We start from the raw sequence: 20,429 nt of genomic DNA on the forward strand, positions 1-20,429 counted from the left end.
CCCGCACGGGCCGTAGTGGCCAACGTGACTCGCCGATTGATTTGACTTTTGTTAGCTCCGATCTGGTACCTCGTGTCTCGTGGGGGCTTTTGCCGGCTTCCGTCAGTGATCACCTTCCTATTCGTATAGGGCTTGGGATTTCTCCTCCTCCGGTGCTCCATACTCCTTTGCGTTGGGACTTTTCTAAGGCGGATTGTCTGAGGTATCGGTTGATTGGTCTTTCTTTTCCAATTTATCACCTGATCGTGCGGTAGAATGGTTTACCTGTACGCTTATTGGCGTGGCGGAGCAAACTATTCCTTGCAATGGGGGGTCTTCGTCTTTAAGTCGTCCTCGTCCTCCCCCTTGGTGGTTTACTGCTTGTAAGCGTTCTTTACAAGCTGCGGTGGTGGCCCGTCGTGGCGATGATCTTCTCAAGCTCGCCGTTTGACCACATGTGCCAAATGTATGGTTCGTGATGCGCGGCGTTGTTCCTGGAGAACCCTTTGTTTTACTTTGACAAGAACTTCTCCTCGCGCGGTTCTCTGGCCAGGGCCGTAGCCAGGACATCTATATAGAGCGGGCGAACCATATTTTAAGAGGGGCGAATTGTCCCAAAAGGGGGCGTCGGAGTTGAGTTGCAGAAAAGGCTAGGTCGGTCGAAAGAGATGCCAGTACGGGCGGCGCCCGTACTGCCCCCCCCCCCCTGGCTACGGGCCTGTCTCTGGCGCTGGGTGCGTTGGTTTCGCGGTGGTTCCGCTTCCCCTCCTCTTGTTCCACCCTTAGTTAGTGGCGGAAGCTTCCGCTGAGGCGGCGCTGACGATTCTGGCCGATCACTACGCTCAGGCGGCATCTGTTGCTGATCCCCGTCCGGTTCTGCCAGCTCATTCTACTGGGGATGGTGTGGAGCCTGCTTTTGCTTCGGCGGAGTTTCTGGCTGCTCTTGAGCGGTTGAAGAATACTTCTCCGAGGGGAGGATATGGTCATGGCCCTGCTTTACGTAATCTTCCCGTGGTGGCTCATGAGGCGCTGCTCTCGTTGTGTTGGCGTTTGGCTTATATGCCCTCTCGGTGGAAGTCTGGTGTGGTCCTTGCTTTTCTTTAACCAGGGAAGGACCCTGGCTTCCCTTCTTGCTACCGGCCTATCACGTTGCTCTCGGTATTGGGAAAATTATTTGAGCACCTTATTCGGGCCCGTCTAGATTGGCTGCTTGAATCGTCTGACAAGCGGACTCCATTTCAATCCGGCTTTCGACGGGGGCGGCGTTGTGCTGATTATATTATGTCTCTTACGCACGTCGCGCGTCATTCTTTATCCCTAAAGGGCTCTTATTTGGCTGTGTTCTTGGACATTAATGACGCTTTTGGTAGTGTTCGTCATTCTCATCTACTGTTCAACGTTGGGTCTTTCCGACCATTACCTCCGCTTTTTATTTCCTATTTGACTGACCGCACTTTTCGGGTTCGCCTGGCTGGGGCCCTCTGAGGTCCATGCGGTTACTCGCGGCGTGCCTCAGGGGGTGGTTTTGAGTCCGCTGTTGTTTGGCTTGCTTCTCGATTACCTTCCTCAAGCTCTGCCAGACGGCACTCACGTCGCCATCTATACGGACGATATTGTTTTGTTTCTTCCGGGGTTTTCACTTTCTCTCTTGCGGCGTCACATGCAAGAGGCCTTAGATTCGTGAATTGGGATTTGGTCTTTCTCCTGAAAAATGCATCAGTATTTTTTCTCACTATTTCGGGGGTGGTTATCCCACTACGGGATCAGTGCCGCTATTTGGATGTCATCTTCGATCGTCGCTTGACTTGGTGTCCGTACATTGAGGATCTTCATTCCCGGTATCTTCACCGTCTCTCTTTGTTAAGGGTCATTGTGGGTGCTCGCTGGGGCCATGATCAGGCGGTGGTGTGTCTATTTTACATTGCTTTGATTCGTAGTCTGTTGGATTTTGCTTCTGTGGTCTATTAATCTGAAGCGAAAACGGTGCTTCAGCGTCTGGGTTTTCTCCAGAACGCAGCATTACGCCTTATTTTAGGGGCACCACGTTCGACTGCACGGTCAGCCATGGAAATCAAGGCTTTTGTCCCCCCTTTTTCCCTTCGTTGCGATTACCAGTATCTCCATTATGCTTTCTATTGTTTGCAGACACCGCCATCGCATTTGGCGCATGTCTGGTTACGCGGATAGGCCTTGTCCTTGGTTTCGCTCAGGGGTACTGTTGCTCTGTTGGGATTGCGGTGGGATTTGAATGCTCTTCTGTCCAGTATAATTGTTCCACAGTCTCTTGCACCCTCTTGGCCTCCAGGTGCGCAGTTACCGTTTGTTTTAGACATAAATTGGCTTCCTGGTTCTAGGTCCAATTATATGGATCACGAGTTGGCCTCGGTTTTTTACAGTCACTTGGACTCTTTGCCCATGGACTGGTGCCACGTTTATACGGATGGCTCTCGCATCCCGGACTCTAAGTTATCTGGGTTTGCTTTTGTTATTCCCAGTTTGGGCCTTTCTATTTCCCGTACGGAATCATGATATTCACTCGGCTATTGTGTATTCTGATTATCGTTCGGCCCTTTGCAGGGCCGTGCTTAGGGGGTGGGGCGAGCCGGGTGGTCACTCAGGGCCTCTAAAATCTTACCATAGGGTTGTATATACCGGAGGGCCGCTACACTAAGTTTCGCCCGGGGCCGCGAGACCTCTATGCATGGCCCTGGTCCTTTGTGCTCTGTCCAACGTTGACTCTACGGACCCGCTCGTTCAGCGGCTTCATTGCCTTCTAATTGAGCACCATGCCTCTTCTTTTCGTTTGTTATGGACCCCTTCCCATGTGGGTGTCACCCCCAATGAGGCTGTCGATGCAGAGGCCTGTGTGATGGAGTAGAGAGCTGCAGAGTAGCGAAAATACCACACCGTTTCCGCTCCGTTTTGTTTCCCGTTATGGTACATATATCCGTTTCCGGTCCGCTTTGTTTCTCGTCCGTTGTTTCCGGTCCGTTTAGTTTCTCGCCTATTATTTCCGTCCGTTTCCGGTCCGCTCTTTATTTCTAGCCCAATATCTCCGTCCGTTTCCACTCCGGTTTATTTCTAGCCCAATATTTCCGTCCGTTTCCGCTACGGTTTATTTGAAGCCCATTTTTTCCGTCCGTTTCCGCACCGTTTTGTTTGTCGCCTATCATTTCGGTCCGTTTCCGCTCTGTTTCATTTATCGTCAATATTTTCCGTCCGTTTCCGCTCCGATTGTTTCTCCGATATTATTTCCGTTCGTGTTCCGCTCCGTTTCATTAATCGTCTATAAAGCCCCATTTTCATGCTCGCTGGTAGCGGGTAAAAATCGACAAAATCCGCTTCGATCTGTTTCAAACAGATATTTTAGCTTTATTTTCACGCTTGCGAGTGGCGGAAGCAAATTTTGACGAGTTTTATCCACTACCAGCGAGCATGAAAATGGGGCTTATTACTTAATGCTCAGTTTCCGCTCCCGTTTAATATTTTGTTTTCCCTCAGTATACACTCTTTTTAGAAACGTTTACTGGGCGCCGCCATTATCGTACAGACAACCAACGAGCCAGCCCTCTACCGCAGAAATTTCATCCCCCAAAACCGGTTTTCCTATCACCCTCCCCGTAGACTGTAAGGTAATGGCGGTCGATTGGGAAGGCGCGTTTAAGAGTCTATAGTCTTGAAAAATGAGGAAAAATTATTTTATTTACCTGAATACAGAAATTTACAGAAACAATTATTATTTATATTGAATTGAATGTAAAACTAAAACTTTACCGCAAGCTGGGTCACCCCGCCAATTTATTCCCCCTTTTCGCTAAACGGCCTTTGTACCTTTTGCGATTCTTCGCATTGATGTACGCAACGTTGTCGTAGAGAAAAAGGCTTCAGTTGCAGTTATGTTTCCCACGAGCCGGTGAAGAAGGGGGATTATGATCTCACTGTCTGGAAAAGTGGGAGACCCAATCAGCAGCCAAGAGAGAAATGAAAACAGTGTCCATGCTTCAATATATGACGTTTTTTTTCGGAATTTTGCTCCGATCTCGTTCTATTACAAAGGTTTTGGAAAATTTTACTCCGATCCCGTTCCGCTAAAATGATTTTTCGGAAATTTGCTCCGATCCCGTTCCGTTACAAAGATTTTTCGGAAATTTGCTCCGATCCCGTTGCGTTACAAAGATTTTTCGGAAATTTGCTCCGATCCCGTTCCGTTACAAAGATTTTTCGGAAATTTGCTACGATCCCGTTCCGTTACAACGATTTTTCGGAATTTTGCTCCGATTCCGTTCCGATACAACAAATTTTCGGAAATTTGCTCCGATTCCATTCCGTTCCTCTACTTTCTTATAAATTAGCTCCGATTCCGTTGCAGGGCCGCGGAACGGAACAGAGTCCGCGGAAACGGAATAATTTCCGCTCCGTTGCAGCTCTCTATGATGTAGCGGCTTCTCTTTATTTCCCGCCTCCTGATAGTTCGTATATTCGACGGCGGTGCTTCAGTGCTTTGTTTCGGAAACATTTTTGTTCCGTCTTAGAAATTTTATTTTATTTTCATTTAATTTATAATTTTTCATTTTTTATTTTTTATTTCGATTAATTTTAGTAGTCAGAACACTTTATTTTAGTAATCAAATGCCGTGACTAGTGCCTTATGTCCAGCCGTGGCTGCGTTCAGTAACGCTCACCCGATGCTTCAACGTAAAGCCTAGTTCCCACTTGATGAAATATTTCAACGAATTAATTTTTCGCGTAGCTAGGGGGTAGGTTCTCATTTGGCACACAATTTATTTTATTAATTCCCTTAAAACTTTCCTCCAACGCAAGGATATTTAGACGCCACCGTGAAATCAATTTTTGCTCTGGTGAGTATGCCTTCAGCTTTTTTATTTTCTAGTTTCTCTAATTTTTGCAATAATTCCATTTTCTCATTTTCAGGTATAATAATTGCGGGGGATAATTTACTTTCGATCTGGGATATCTCATTAAAACCATTTTTCTAAAATTTGTTTGGAACCCTTTTGGCGTTCTTTAGTTCTTTAGTTCAGTTTACGCCCGACAAAGGGTTATAAACCCATCACGTCGAGACAAGGAGGAGCTAGTCGTACAGGTTCCGGTACGCAGCAAGGGCCTTTCGGAATTTGGCCCTGTTTGGGATATCTTGGAGATAATCAGGAAGGGAAATCCACTCCTGAACGGAAGAGGGAAGAAATGAATGCTTGCGCACAGAGAGTCGGAAGCCCGGAAGAATCATGGAGGCGACACGATTTCCTCTGGGAGGGCGGCGCCAGTCGGACAGGGCGTATCCAGATCAGGGTTCGTACACGACCTGGAAAAGTCAGGGAATTTGAAAATCTTTCCAAAAGGTCAGGGAAAAGTCAGGGAATTTGCAAATGATTCCAAAAAGTAAGTTAATTTTAAAATGACCCCGATAAAATCAGACAAATAAATTTTTGAAAGAAAATATTTTTCAAGATTTTTACCTCAAACCATTGATTTATTCTACAAAAATGGTCAGGGAAAATTAGTCAATTTTGTCAGAGAAAAATTGGAAATGTCAGGGAATTTAATTCCGGTAATTTTGTATGAACCCTTCAGATAGTCTTTATCTCCTTTTGGTGATTTCTACCAAAGATAATTTAAACACATTACCCTAGATTCGAAATCACTCTCTCGCGCGTTGCCGATAGCATTTACCCACTTCCCGCTGGAACTCAGAAAAAATTCGCTCCATGGTGTGCGCCTTACCGCAACCGAAGGAGCCCGATTTTTCTGAGGTCACGTGCCGGAAAAGGGTAAACGCTTCGTAACAAAACCGTTAATGGGAAAGCTCTCAGTATTCGAATCTAGGGTACGAGTTTAAATTATCTTTGCTTCTACCATGAAGACTGGGAAAGATTCACCGCCTTCAAATTTTCGTCTACTTTAAAGAATAATTCTGAACGAATCAATGGATGAAAAGTTATGAAACTAGCTTTTAAATACACCTTGAAACTTATTTCAAGTCATATTTATAAATCACTGACGACCAAATTCGCGAAAAGTATTAATATCGTTCCGAATTCCAACCTACTTTCTTAATTCTCATTTTGCTTTCTAATACGCGCTTTGACAACGCAAACTTTACCTAGACGAGCAGATGTTCGATTATCTACATGGCGCTTTAAAAATGTTATTTTTGAATGTTATAAAGCAATAAACGATTTTTCAAGACGATTTTATATTTTCAAGAGTTAGCTGGGTGGTAAATTTTAAACGCGGTTACATGAAGAGCGGCGGATGCGTTTTAAGTCAACGAAGGCGCAAAGTTGTAAGACGCGTTTCGGGTACAACGTTAAAAACGCGAAATCGCGAATACGACACCACGATTGCTCGTATGTAAAATGTTCATAAAACATTTTTTGTGGGAAATAGCCGGACCCTAATTTTCATAATTGGGTTTATAGCCGTACATACCATTGATTTGGGAATAATACTGCTAGAATTACAATTACGATTTCGGTTGCCATGGTTACGCGGGACCTGTTCTGATAAGACTGTACGAAATTAATCTTTATAATTATTTGGTAGCGCCATCTATATTTTGTAAAGTTATACGGCTAAAAATAAATAATTATTAGCTAACTCACCGTAACTTGAGTTAACAAGGATCGTGTTGACAGAATAAATTATTTTTAAACAACTTCAAAGGTTTGTTTGTTACGAGTAATCATACATTTCAATTTCGCATCAGATTCGCGAAAAAATTCAATTGCAATATAGTTGCCACCACTAGAGACCGATGCCGCCACGGTAGAACGATAAAGTTGATAAAGTCTCCTTATTGAACGAAATTGGTCCCACGCTAGCCAGATTTAGTTGTATCTCTATTTAACTCAATGGTACATACAATACTAACGTAGATATTCTTGATAAACCATTAGTGTGCACCGGATTCCCCCATAACCAGGGCAGGAAATAAGAAATTAAAGTTATCGGACATTTTTAAATGAGGAGGGGTCACTGGACCAGTGACCCCTCCTCATTTAAAAATTTTTATCGGACATTGTCCAATAATTTAAATTTTTTTTATTTTGTAGAAAAAACATTCCCAGTTTATTGAAAAAGTTAACGGACAAATTTCCAATGACCCCCTAAGATTTTGAAAAAGTTATCGGACATATGCAAAATTTATCGGACAATGTCCAGTGTCCTGTGCTTATTTCATGCCCTGCCCATAACCATTGCTCGTAAAACAACTATTTCTAACAGTAACCCGTGAAAAGATATGTTTTTGTTTGAGTAATTACTCCTAAAATATTTAATTACGGAATTTTGAACCATTCTTCATTTTTTATTTAAGAAAACTAGCTTTCTATGATTTGAAAGAAACGCTTTTTCTAGTGCGTTCTTAGCGATTGGAAATTATGGTAAAAAGAAAACTATTTCTAACACTAACCTGTGAAAAGATACGTTTTCTTTTGAGTATGTACTTTTGATTTGATTACGCAGTTTTGAGCCATTCTTCAACTTTAATTAAACATAAGTTACTTTAAAGATTTAAAAAAAACCGCGTTAGTGTCGAGCTAAAGTCGGCCATTTAATTTTAGGCGAAATAGAGTGTTAGTTCACCAGTTTGGCACCGATGGCGGGTTTGTTATCCGATTTCTATTAGGTGAAAACTATTCGTCAGTCCAGAACCGTTCGGACTGTCCTGACGCAGACTATTCGCCGGATATAGAATTCTCGGACAGTTCGGGCGCAGACTATTCGCTCTCGAGAACAGGTTTTCGGATCGTTCGGGACTGTCCGAGCAGTACTTACTCAAAAGCAGGTACTGGCTTGGAGTAGAGAAGTTGACTGGAGGGGAAAAGAGGGTGGGAAGTCTGTAAGCTCAACGTTACCCAGAATCCTTTGCTCCACGGTAGGGGCGCCTTAGTGTCGCCCTCATTCGGGTTTTTATTGAAATAAAATTGTAAATATTCGCCATGCTTTAGTTTTGAAGCTTGGAGTAGTTTAGAATGAATTTTTTATTTCCGATTGTATTAGTTCTTTTTTATAATGGATTGTTTTAGTTTAATTTTTTTGGATACCAACATGATCACACATATATCAAATTTTCAAAAAATATTAAAACAAAATGAAGGTAAATTTCGTTATATTATCTAATATTGTACTATAAACCAAGGCCTAACAAGTTTTTTTTCTCTTTTATAAATTAAAATTATTAATTGAATCACATTTGCAATTTTTATAACAGCAGACGTACTTTTTCATTATGAACAATTCTAACTGTCAATGGCTAAACTATATAATACCGTCTTTAAAACATGATTTTGAAAGTTACAAATTTGCCATTCAAACCTCTAAGTTCAAACCTTTAAGTTCGGCCTTGGTTCTATAAAATCAAGATCAAATATTCACAACACCCTTTGAAATAACTCTCTTTTTCGTCAACTTCTCTACTCCAAGGTTATACCCATAGATATAAGAAATGTATATAAAGGTCTAGACCAGTAGGGTAGTGCGGCCTCTTCGTGAGGCTAAACCCTTTCCCGGCTCTAGTGCTATACTTAACTTGAAACTCTCGTGCAAGGACGATACCCTTCTCTCGCGACTAGGTTGTGGTCGCCTTCCCACAAACTCGACCCTACACCGGTTCAACCTCAGTGTGACGGCCGCTTGCACTCACTGCGGAGCTATCGACGATGCGTACCACATCTTATTCACCGGCCCCTATCACACTGGGCGTCGCCCAGCGCTGGTTTCAGCACTCCAGAAGCGCAATCTTCTTAACACTCTCGTGGGGGTTCTTAAAGCAGTACATGGAGGTCATATGGACATTATTATTGCCACCTGTGCTATTCTGCGACGTGCGATGCATTGACGTTCTGATCGGTTTCCTTATTTTGTTTTCATTTGTTTTTGGTGTAATTCTACCATTTGTACAGTGATCTTCGGGCTTTTTATTGTTTTTATTTTTTGTTTTGTTTGTTTTTAAATTGCGCGCCTGGTATGAAGGCCCCCCGCTATATACACCAAAAACTTGTAAAACTTTATTCCGACCCCACCATTGTCGCAAAGCTCCTGGATACAAATGGCCACCGGATCCATAGACCGACTTAGCAGCACCCGCGACCCCTGAATCGGGGGAAGCCGAACCGTCCGTGTAGAAAACCATCGCGTCTTTCGCGTGAGGTTCGAGAGTTGGAAAAAACAGTTGCCGTAACTGCTCAGAGTTATTGTCATCCTTAGGACTGGTGAGCCAACGCGAGGTGATAGTCGCCGACGGATGGGTCCATGGTGGGGTCGCCGCAGTGATGAGGTGTCGACTAGTAACGTGGAAAAGCCAATCAAGATTGCAGGCCTGAGCCAGGCGCCAAGCTCTAAGTAGAAAAGGCAGCCTGTTCTTTGGGAAGCGATGCTCCAAAATCTCCAAGGAAGCAAGGTCCCGGCGCAGGAGAGTGTGGTAGAAGTCCGGAGTGTCCGCCGCCCCACATGGAGCAAGGGTGATTAGAACCATATAGTATCTCCTGTTGCTTAAGGGCGGAATGGCCGCTTCAGCCTCCATTAAACTGATAGGAGAAGACGGTGGAGTCCCGAGGATGACTCGAAGGGCCGCATTTTGAATTTTATCCAGTTTCTTGAGGGCATAAGCGGGCGCCGACGCGTAAAGGGGACTAGAGTAATCTAGTCTGGAGCGTACCAGGTGTGTATACAGAAGCCGCAAAACCTTACGACCTGCACCCCACTGGGTACCCGAAATCGCTCGCAGGAGGTTTAGTCTCTTCATCGAAGAGGAGGAAAGGGCCTCGATATGGGGAATTCAAGAGAGACGGTCATCGAAAAGACCACCTAGGTACCTGTAGGTGGATACCTTAGTGAGCGGCTGATGGCCCAGTGTGAGGGTGAGGGCCGCCGGAAAGTTGGTGTCGCGAGAGAAGGTCATAAAATTGCACTTGAGAGGTTGAAAGTTTAGTCCCCAGTTTGCGCCGTAGTTGGTGATCCTGTCAAGAGCGACTTGCATAGTCCTGAAAAGATTCCCCCAGTCAAAGCCGCTGATCCAGACGGCGATGTCATCCGCGTGCTCCCCGTGATCGACCGCCTTGGGGCAGAGCGGAGGAACCCCATCCAGCTTGACACTGAACAGGATAGGGCTAATGGCGCTGCCCTGAGGAAGTCCTCTCTGGACCGGGAAAGTGGTCGAAAATTCACCGTTGACGCGAACTTGAGAAGTGCGACCCGCCAAGAAGTTTTCAACCCACCGCAGCAGGTTGCCCTCCAGGTCAAAACTTTGGAATTTGTAGAGGAGCGCGCGATGGTGAACACTCCCGAATGCGTCTTTGAGATCCAGGAACACCGCTAGGCAATGCTTATTGGAGGCCAGAGCGCAGCTGGCCGCAGAAGCGAGACGAATCGCATTGTCAGTGGCACGACGACCTTTTCGGAAACAAACCCGATTGTTCCGGAGGGAGCACCTTGTTGAGCTCTAGATACCAGACTAACCGACCAAGTACCAGTTTATCGTAGATTTTCCCCAGATTTGGGAGAAGAGCAATGTCCCTGTAAGAGATAGCGTCCGTAGCGGATTTACCCGGCTTCAAGATCGGGTGTAGGATAGTGTGTTTCCAACTCGAAGGCATCACCCCTTCAGCCCAGAGGCGGTTGTAGAGCGCCAAGAGTGCCACGCGGTAGGCCGGAGTAGAGTTTTTTTATGATTAGGGGGCCTATTCTGTAAATATTCATATCCAATTTTCGATCGAAAACTAGATTTCGAACTTCGAGATCTCGACGAATGGTATTCGGTAAAGATTTCGAATAAGCATAAATCAATGCAAATTGTCGAAGTCGATTTCGACATGGTATAGGGTATCGAGATCGAATTCCCATTCGATTTTTTACAGAATCGCCCCCCAGATTAGATACATTGTCCACCCCTGGGGAAGTGTTGTGTAGACTGGAGAGAACGCCATAGAGTTCTTCTTCGAAGAAAGGTAGCATTGTAACTGGTAGGTGGGATATCCAGGAAAGAAGACGAGACATACTCCTGTTCAGGACGAAGCGCCGGAGCAGGATGAATGTCAGAGCAGGCAGTCAAAGCCAAAAACTCCGCGACTTCCTTCTGGTCCGTAAGGAAGTCAGCGCCAGTGTTAAGGGTGAGAAGTTTACCAGGTGCCATTGAACCTGAGACCACACTTGGGTCAGAAGAGTGTGAGCGTGAAGCCTGGCACAGTACTGTCTCCAACTGTCCTTTTTTTATCCTTGATGAGGCGTTTAAAAGAGCTCGTTCTTTCTTGTAGGAAATCTGATCAAAAGAGAACCTGGAACGCTGAGCCTTTCTACGAGTGGCTTGGAAGTCTTGGCTTCGGCCGCGCAAGAGGAGTCCCACCAAGGAGGGGGGCGAGGGGCTGAGGGGCCACCCCCTAGTAGTGGGGATCGTTTCTGACGCCGCCTGATAGAGGAGACGCTCCGCCGATTCGACCGTTAAGGGATCTTCGCCCAGGGAGGCATCCAGGTTGATGCGAAAACGTTTCCAATCCGCCTCTTTATATTTCCAGAAGGCTGGGCCCCTTTGCGACGGCTAACTTGTCCGAGTAGTACTGGGAGGTGGTCACTGGTCCCACTGTTCAGAACTGTCCAAGGGAGATGTAAGGCTATATCTCGGCTAGCGAAAGCAAGATCGAGCACACCTTCCGTGCCCCCACATGGGCGTCGGGTGCTTTCACCAGAATTAAGAAGGACCATGTGGTCATTGTCCTGCAGCCAAGCTTGAATGCGGCGGCCCGCGGCGTCTGTTTTATTGCTGCCCCAAAGGCAGTTGTGAGCGTTAAAGTCCCCAAGAACAATAACTGGAGTGTCCACGCCACGAAAAAGTTGATCGAAAAATGCTTTGGGTGCCTTACCCCTGGGGTCGTAAATGTTGAAGAGCGTGATCCACCCCAAAGGGAAGATAAGTTTTAAAACTAGGGATTCAACTTCGTCGCAAACTAGAGGTGGCAGTCGAATCGCCTCTACAGTCTTATTAACCAAGACCACCACCCCACCACGTTCTCCTTTCGCAGGAGGAGGTAAAGTTTGTCGGTCCGCCCGAAATACATCGTAAAAGCCGAAGTGGAGGTTCATGGTGGCAGAAGCCGATAGGAAAGTTTCTTGTAAAGCTATAACGGTATTATGTAGCTCCCCAAAGATATAGGGAATGTCTGGAAGTCGCGCCCGAGCACCTTGAACGTTCCATTGGAGAACATTAAGAGGAACTTGAGTCATCAGGGGGCCGTTTAGAAGACGCCAACGGTGGGAAATCAGACACCTTTGGTGCTGAATGAGCCGCCATCCGTTTGTGAGTATAGTCCGCCACAAAGGATTTCAACTTTTCCCTTTTGTCGGATTACCCAAGACGTTTTTCACAGAGTTCTGCAACACCAGCCACTAACTGGACGATGAGTAGAGAGAGGTCACCAGCGGTGAGATACACCGGGGCCGCAGCGCCAGTGGACACGGCAGGCTCTGCCACTGGCTAACCTTAGAGCTCCCCCGCTTTTCACACTCTTCAGGTTTTTTTTTTGGTTTTTAGTTGTTTTACACTTTTACTTACCTTGTTGATATAAATAAACTTTTTAGCTACCCCTGTTATCTCTTTGGTTGCGGGTGTCTAAGGCCTAAAAACGACACCATTTGTGTTCTTTAAAAAAAAACTATGGAGTCCAAAATCCAAATACAAAATGGTTCAGTTTCCTTAATAATTATTAATACCAATATACGGGATATATATATAAAAAAATATTAAATAAAGTTACGTTATACTAGCAAGGAGGATGAAAGTGGACTGCGTTTTCCTAGATTCTATTACTACTACGATAATGTTGCGCCGAAGTTTACATCTGAACTAGCAAACTGAATATAATGTTAAACCTGATAAAAGATAACATTTACCATTTTCATAGCCAACTAAATACATGCCATTATAATCAAAATGAGTAAAAGCAGCTTAGAAGCTGCAGCTGAAGCTGCTGCCCGTGTTAACGCAATGTTAATAGCGAAAGGAAAGCTTAAACTACCCCCAAATCAAATAAAACCAAAAGTAAGACTAGATTGCTAATGTATTAGGAATTTAGGATACGATTTTTATGTAACCTTATGTTTTCTCTAAGATTGGGCATTTGACAGGTGAAAGAATTACGGATGATTTAGTTACAGCAGAAGTAGAGATTAATGACGCCCCTCTTGGTGCTAGAAATCTGTTAACCAGAGGACATACTCAAGACGAAGTATTAACATTATACAAAGAAAATCAAAACCTTTAATTTATAAGCTTGTAACAAAGGTTTTTTTGGGATATTATTTAGATATGTAAATATAGTGGTGCTGCAATATCAACTAGGGGCCGCTATATGACATTTGACGAAAAGCTTTTACACGCTTCTGGGTTAGTTATTTTACATATAGGAAGGAATTTATAATGGTGTTTCTCAAATTGTCAATTGTAGGGATCGACCACTTTATCTTCATGTTCAAGCACCCAAAAGGGAATCAGTTGATTGTGAGAACAGCGATTTTGGAGATACATTAAATACTAATTTTATCCTTACATAGTGGCTGTGTCTCGAATATTAGAAATGATTGCTCAGTATGATAAAAGTGCTGCGATTAAAATCCCTGTTACAAATATTTCCCCCGTAAATAAGCCTTTGACAGAAACATTGTTAACACCAGTTATTCCGACTGGTGTAAGTTCGATTATTTGTTGTGGATTTAAATTTCATTTGGTTAATGTGTAATTTTTACATTTTTTAGATGCATTTTGTCCAAGAAAAAGTTTTTATTGGTCTTGAAGCACCACTGAGTTTTCCAGTCAGAGATAAAATTTTGGGACCAGGAGTAAGTTTATTAAGAAAGTCAAAAATAATTTTTTTTTATAATAAATATATATACAAATCCAAAATAATCATACTAGTGATAGTTATAAACTAAGTCCTAGTTTATATTTGTGAAGGGTTCGTATTTACTACACATAAAAATGGAAACAGGGGCCAATGTTACCTTACGAGGGAGGGGTTCCAGTTATATTGAGCCAACGTCTGGTCGTGAAGCATTTGAGCCATTGTATATACATTTAACGTAAGTTGAAGCAATTTTTCTTCTTCATAGTCCTAGCCTTTAAATCATGTTTCATTATTAGGCACCCAAAGCCCGAAGGTTTACACGCTGCGAAAGTCTTAGCAATGAATTTAGTGGATACAGTAAGCCAAAGTCTTTATTTTAAAAATACGGAGAGCATAGAAGAAAGTGTTTTGATAGCTTAGAACTCATTCGATACAACTCTCCAATATAATAAATTTAGCGCATTTATGAACAAGTTTTCCTTTGCGTTTAAGAATTAAAGGAAAATCTACATTATTTGCGTACATATTTTCAAATTATTTCATTTGCTTAATTAATGGTATCTTTTTCATAGGTTCATGTGGAATATGCTCAGTGGCAACAACAACAGCAGCCAATTATGACTGTTCCAATGGGGCCGGCTCAGATAGCATACCAATGTATGAAAAATTAAGCCCTTTGTAAAAGTATAATACTTTTTATTAAATTTTAATTGCTTCACAGCAATTATAGCTCCAGCTCAGGTTTCAGTTCCTCAAGGTACTAATATAGGCTTAACTCATAGTGTGTAATATTTAATCTTTGTTTACAGTTCTTCCACTTCCAACAGTCTCGGTTGCTCTTCCTGAAATGTCTTATCCCGTAGTGGCATCTTCGGCTCCACTTATGACTCCAGTTTTAAATGCAGCAGTTGAAAGTATTAACTTTAACACTTAAAATGTTTTATTTTTTAAATCATGCTTTTCTTCTACAGATATATTCACCTCAAGCGCTTCCAGTCTAGCATTACCTTCTTTCCAACCAGAATATGTAAATAGCCTCGCCCTTAACCAAGTTTCGTCAATTAGTGAGATGACGCCAATTTTGTCTTCTTCTCCATTTACAACACCTATCGAAATTCCCACCAACAGACTTCCTGTAATGCTTCCCCCTGAAGCGCATACGCCATTAAATGTTTCTCTTTCAACTTCCATGGTTCCTCAACCTTCTGTTATTTCCATGCAACCGGAAATTCCACTTTTTCCCACAGCCCAACATCAAATTCTAGTTTCTCACCATCCTGGGCCAGATTTTCATCAAGCAGCTCCAGTACAAATGTCTCCAATCAACCAGCAATTACGTCTAACATGTGCCTCACCCAATTCCATCACTTTTCCTCCAGCGAGCCCTATGCTGACGCACCCTCCCATTATGACAACAAATTATCTAAACCCTGATGTGAAGTTCGAGAATGAGATACTGAACAATAAGCGCAAGTTTATGGAAGACCCAAACTCCATTCATGCAAATATTGGGTGAGTAAAATTATTTAATTTAACGCCGAATGAGTATCGTGGGAAGTAAGTATCATTTACACTTATTTTTGTTCACATTATTAAATACATTGGCCAATATTGTCCATTTCACCTCTAATACGTTTCATGTTATTTCCCTATTTTCTCCCCTATGCTAATGTGTCCAGCTTGCAGGATCGAGACATGCCGTTTAGTAGAGTTCTGGCAGCCAGGCCAAGGATGTTGATGATGATGCCACCACCGCCACTACCACCCGCTGTCAGACCACAAAGACCCCAACACTTTCGACCTCACCGATTTCCTGTACCCCAACGTAATAAAAGGGACTATATTTCAACAAACATTTCAACCAAAACAGACTCAGTAGGTACGTTCTACGATACAATGTGGAAATTAACATTAATCAGTGAATATAATCGTACTCTGGTATTTTAAAGAATTCGAGTGATTAGTTTATTCATCCTTTTTAGGATAACCATTACTGATAAGAAATTTCTTTTTCTTTTCAAATAATTTTCTTTTCCATGTTCAACCCTCATTAACATCTTTTAAACTCATTCTGTTACGGACTAGTAGACAAATTCAAATCGTCAAAGAAAGCGGAGGCCAATGAAAATGACAATGCCCAAGAACTCTGCGGGGCTCTTGGTGGTTTAGCAAGTACGTTTTGGAACGTTCCATAATTGAACAACGGACTAAATAGGCCAAATGTGTCTATTTTCAGCTATATATGGGTCTGATGATTCAGACGATGAAATCACAAATAGCCCAGTGCCATCTCGGAAGAGAAAAATCTGAAACTCCGCTCCTACTCTCCCTTTCTTCCAGAACCATTTTGAACCCATTCCTGGCTCTTCCTTAATGCTAAAGCCTTTTATTTTTTACAATTTCATCTAGGTAAATCCCATCGCGGAATAATCATTGGCACATTTCAGCCCAAAAGCCCCTATGTAAATAACGAGAACTTGCGTAGCGTAATGTAAATATATATTTTATACTCTATGAATAAATTTAAGAACCATAGCTGGTTTACGCAATAAGTTTTTTATTACGCCTATTAATTTGTTAGCTAGATTTTAATAACATCTTTTATAAATTAGTCTCATAACCACTGTTGTGAACTATTAGCTGATAAGTCCATAAGTCGCCAAGCTGCTTTTGGATCTAATTCGCTTTGGTCACGACATAAAACCCACACGTACATTATTCTCAGGATTTTTTCCTAGAATAATTTATTTTAAAGTTAAATGCTTCAAAATAATTTTCACACAAATTACCGGATCGCCTTCGACAATATCGCCTTTAGCATTCCGTACGATCATAATTTGTTGTGTTTGGAACGTAATTATAAGCACAGGACCTTGCTCCATAATTTTACCAAATGCAAGCTAAAATTGCCAAATTAATTTTTTATATTTTATAAAAGATTAGCTAACTTACATCAACGTTGCTTATGTCTAATATTCTGTTATCGTACCGATAACCTAGTTTCTGAGCTTGTTTAATGGGAGCTGCAAGAGCATTAAATGCAGCTTCATGACACCAATCTTTCAGTATCTCCAAATCTCCTCTAATTATTGCCTAAGGTAAAATATTTAATTTTAAATTTAGATGTAAAAGAAAATATAATACAGTATACACATAGAGCTATATAATATATCTCTAAGGGAGAAGTATCCATCCTATAAGTTATTTTAGGGACTTTCTCAAATGATTATATCTTAGAAATAACTACGCAGCCTACTGTCTTGAGCCTGCGAAGGCACATGTTAAATTTTTATAGCCTAGGAGGATACACTCATATATATTATATATTTCTGATGCAAGTTATTTACTTCTAAAATATTGGGAATAATCTCTAATTCGCATTCTTTGAGGAACTTTTCCTTGTCAAAGGAAGGATCAATTTTCACAACCTCTGTTAAAACTTCGGATAACTCAGTTTTTTGGAATAAGCCACCTAAGAACAATAATATCATTCGAATTTATAGAGGCATTATACTTTCTATTTTGTGCGTGAAAATATCACGTTTTGGGTAAATAAGATTGATTGCTCAACACTTGAAATGTATCAATGTAATTTCAAATTGAGTCACTAGTGACATTGTATTTTAATAAATACTAGCTTTAGGCCTTCGACTTAAATTAGGTGGCGAGTTTGAGTGCGTTCAACAACTAAAATATGCTTTCTCGAAAAAGCAATTTCAATTTCAGCGCCGAGCAGTGTAACATTACGTTAGAGGTTGAACAACATTTGAAAAGAAAAATTTCATCGATTCCCATCGTGACGCGCTATAGGTTGTTGTACGGTTTTATTTCTCCAATTGCGATTTCAGAAAATAGATAAGATGGCGGAAGCTGAAAATTAAAAAAGAAAAATTGCTATTTTGCTTCTAAATGAATTTTGTAATGGAGATGAGAGTGAAGATTTCATTAAACAATCCTTCAATGTTACATTTACATACTCCATCGCCAAAAATTTCAGTTTGCTTTGCGCACTTGCTCCAAAAAGAATGCAATTTCTTCGATAGGCATTGGATCCATCGGCTCGCTAAGCCAATGGATCTGATTGGAATCGTGACAAAAAACATTTTTTTTTCAGCGGATGCTCAGCGCTGACCCTTTTTTTGAGTTGTTAAACGCAGCCATTTGCTAGATTTTAAAATTTTTCCTTGCTGATCAAACAAGATAATCTAAAGCAGACTTGCACCCAAAAATCTATCAACTTCATATTCTACAAATACCTCAAAATTTAAATCAGAATAATGAAGATTCAAATAAACCATAATTTGCAACTCTTATTCCTTCCAAACTTTCCGAGTAGTCCAATAAAAAGGTATTAATTTAAACTTGAGAGGTTTTGGTTTCAGTATTAGTAAAATATTATAAATGATATCAAATGTAATTAACCTAATATATCAGATACTTTGTCTGTTACCAGCCTTGAAGCTCTGACAACAGGGTTATCGCTTTCATCAAATTTCATTTTCCAATCAAATATTTCTTTAAAGCAAAATTTTATTAAAATTCAATAAACAAATTGTTAGTAGGTAGGGACACTCACTATTTACATATGCGTTATTTTCTTTAAAATTTGACCAACTTTGGGACCATTTTGAATCTTTGTGTAGTTCTACTCCCATAGCATCACTTTAAAAATGTTTGAAATTAGAACCGACTGTGATAATGTATAATTTAATATATTTTACGTATTTGCTGAATAATGACGATCATCAGACATTTTGACTCGTTCGGAACGTTTTCTTAATTTAGCTAGAAAATAATTAGTTTAATTTTAATTAACTATTTTTATTTTATAACTTCCATACTTGGTGGTTTATACATTGATCCTCCAATAACCGCACTTTCATCTATTTCTTTTTTAACAACTTTTACACCTTCAGAAACAGTTTTGAATGCTACACTTTTTCCTAAACTCTCACTTTGTTTTGCTACTGCTTCAGCTGCGCTTTTTGCAGATTTAACAAAATCCCCAGTAAATTCTTTGCTCTTTTTCCCAATTTCACTCTTTTGTGCTTCTTCTATCGTCTACAAAAATGTTATATTTAAAAAAAATTCTCGCAGCAAGGGCATAAATATGCCCATCCCTCCTGCACTTGTGCAGGGAATAGAGGAATACAGAATACATAGTGGCCTTTCGTGGGAGATACTTGAAACTAACCCCAGGAATGGGTAAGGGACACTGCACGTTTCCTCCTTTTACAGAGTTCCCCAAGGCATGATAGAGGAAAAACATGCGTCCTTGGTCAGCCAATCTGGACATAGTTAGCACTATTTCCTATCAACAGAGAATGGCTCTGCAGACCAGACAAATTTATCCTGTATTCCTCGGTTCTCCCTCCTTGTACAGTTTCTCCGACATAAGAGGCAGTTGGAACCCTTTAAATGAATTAATTATATTACTCATACTTCAAAAAGTTTACTCTTTATGGAATCTAGTTGTTCTTTAATTTGTTGTGACCCTTTGCTGGTCTCGGACTCTATTGCTTCCTATAAGTTAAACCATAAATAGTTATGTTTATTGAAAGCGCATTACTTTAAAATAAAATGTGCAGAGGTACATATTTTTGTCGAGCTTTTTTCAATGCTTCCGACTGCTCTAATTTTTCAGCTTCTTCTCTAAATTTTTTCAGATTCTCTTTCATATCTTTGTTCCTGATAAATTCTTGTCGAACATTTTCTACAAACTGACTGAAGAAATTTTTTCTCGGAGGTGAGCTGTATAAGCAGGTCTGAAATTTTCATTCATTTTTCAATATGAAGTATAGAGATAGAACAATTTATAATAGTTACTTGAGTTGTATATATTGGATGCCAGGAATCTAGTACTCTTGGGCCAATTCTTCTAATTTTTAATATATCCTTAAAATAACGCAATGACATATAGATTTCGCATTATTGCATTAACCTTCCCCCCTTCAACAAAACTGCATTTTTATTGTGAGTTATTAAGGCTTAACCTTTAAGACAGTATGTGTTATTAGAGTTTAATAATTAAACTGTATCATAACAGAGTATGGAGTCATAAATCCAGTTTTAGGACAATTATTTAATAATAAACTTACTCTGTAAGTAAACATAGCTTTCTTACAATCATAAAATGCTTTTTTCGCACATGTTTGGGTGCCGGTCGCCGCCATTTTATATCTCAATTCAGTGATCAGTGATGCCAAGTTTTTTTGTTTTTTTTTAGAAGCTCCTTATTTATTTTATTTATTTATTTATTTATTTGTTTATATAATTGCTCAATAAGCCTCAGGTGGGCTTTTGTTTGAGCATCGCTACAGAAAGACGCAAAACCAAAAAAAAATTTAAAAAAAAATTAAATAAAGGGAGAGACGAAAACAAATGAGTAAATTTGGAAATATTGGTTAAAAATCAAGTAACGCGAGAGGTATCTTTAAAATGAAAAAAGGCAGAGACATGGCGGCGAAACGTGTGGCGATTGGGGATAGAAACAATCTCTTGGGGAAGGGAATTCCAATCAATAATCACACTACAGGAAAAATGATTTAGACGCTGAGCGGTACGAACTCGGGGCTTGGAGAGTTTGAGTGAGTGACC

At 41.2% G+C, this 20,429-nt stretch overlaps 2 protein-coding genes across 5 annotated transcripts; one reads left to right on the forward strand and one right to left on the reverse strand.

The window, feature by feature from the left end:
• Positions 1-12,667: 12,667 nt before the first annotated feature.
• LOC149921244 (uncharacterized) lies at positions 12,668-16,390 on the forward strand. 4 transcript variants are annotated; one of them, XM_090162867.1, is made up of 15 exons: positions 12,668-13,030; positions 13,101-13,217; positions 13,296-13,375; positions 13,437-13,489; positions 13,543-13,676; positions 13,744-13,827; positions 13,943-14,067; positions 14,129-14,189; positions 14,405-14,489; positions 14,554-14,589; positions 14,642-14,746; positions 14,804-15,344; positions 15,512-15,711; positions 15,918-16,004; positions 16,069-16,390. In XM_090162867.1, the coding sequence occupies exons 1-15, from the start codon at positions 12,923-12,925 to the stop codon at positions 16,140-16,142; spliced, it is 1,890 nt and encodes a 629-aa protein (XP_090018993.1). In that variant the 5' UTR covers positions 12,668-12,922; the 3' UTR covers positions 16,143-16,390. The 4 variants fall into 4 exon arrangements, with proteins under 4 accessions (XP_090018993.1, XP_090018994.1, XP_090018995.1 ...); XM_090162868.1 differs by having other exon boundaries at positions 15,921-16,004; XM_090162869.1 differs by having other exon boundaries at positions 14,660-14,746.
• LOC149921245 (mitochondrial import inner membrane translocase subunit TIM44) lies at positions 16,370-20,020 on the reverse strand. The gene is made up of 12 exons (XM_090162871.1): positions 19,931-20,020; positions 19,659-19,727; positions 19,427-19,597; positions 19,275-19,355; positions 18,674-18,893; positions 18,554-18,617; positions 18,409-18,494; positions 18,255-18,347; positions 17,180-17,304; positions 16,785-16,925; positions 16,622-16,732; positions 16,370-16,566 (listed from the first exon to the last, which is right to left on the reverse strand). Exons 1-12 carry the CDS (start codon positions 20,003-20,005, stop codon positions 16,447-16,449), a joined length of 1,356 nt encoding a protein of 451 aa, XP_090018997.1. The 5' UTR covers positions 20,006-20,020; the 3' UTR covers positions 16,370-16,446.
• Between the last annotated feature and the right edge of the window lie 409 nt (positions 20,021-20,429).

The sequence above is a fragment of the Leiobunum rupestre genome, chromosome 11 (genome assembly GCF_980474605.1).
Source record: "Leiobunum rupestre chromosome 11, qqLeiRupe1.1.hap1, whole genome shotgun sequence".
NCBI classification, from domain to species: domain Eukaryota; kingdom Metazoa; phylum Arthropoda; class Arachnida; order Opiliones; family Sclerosomatidae; genus Leiobunum; species Leiobunum rupestre.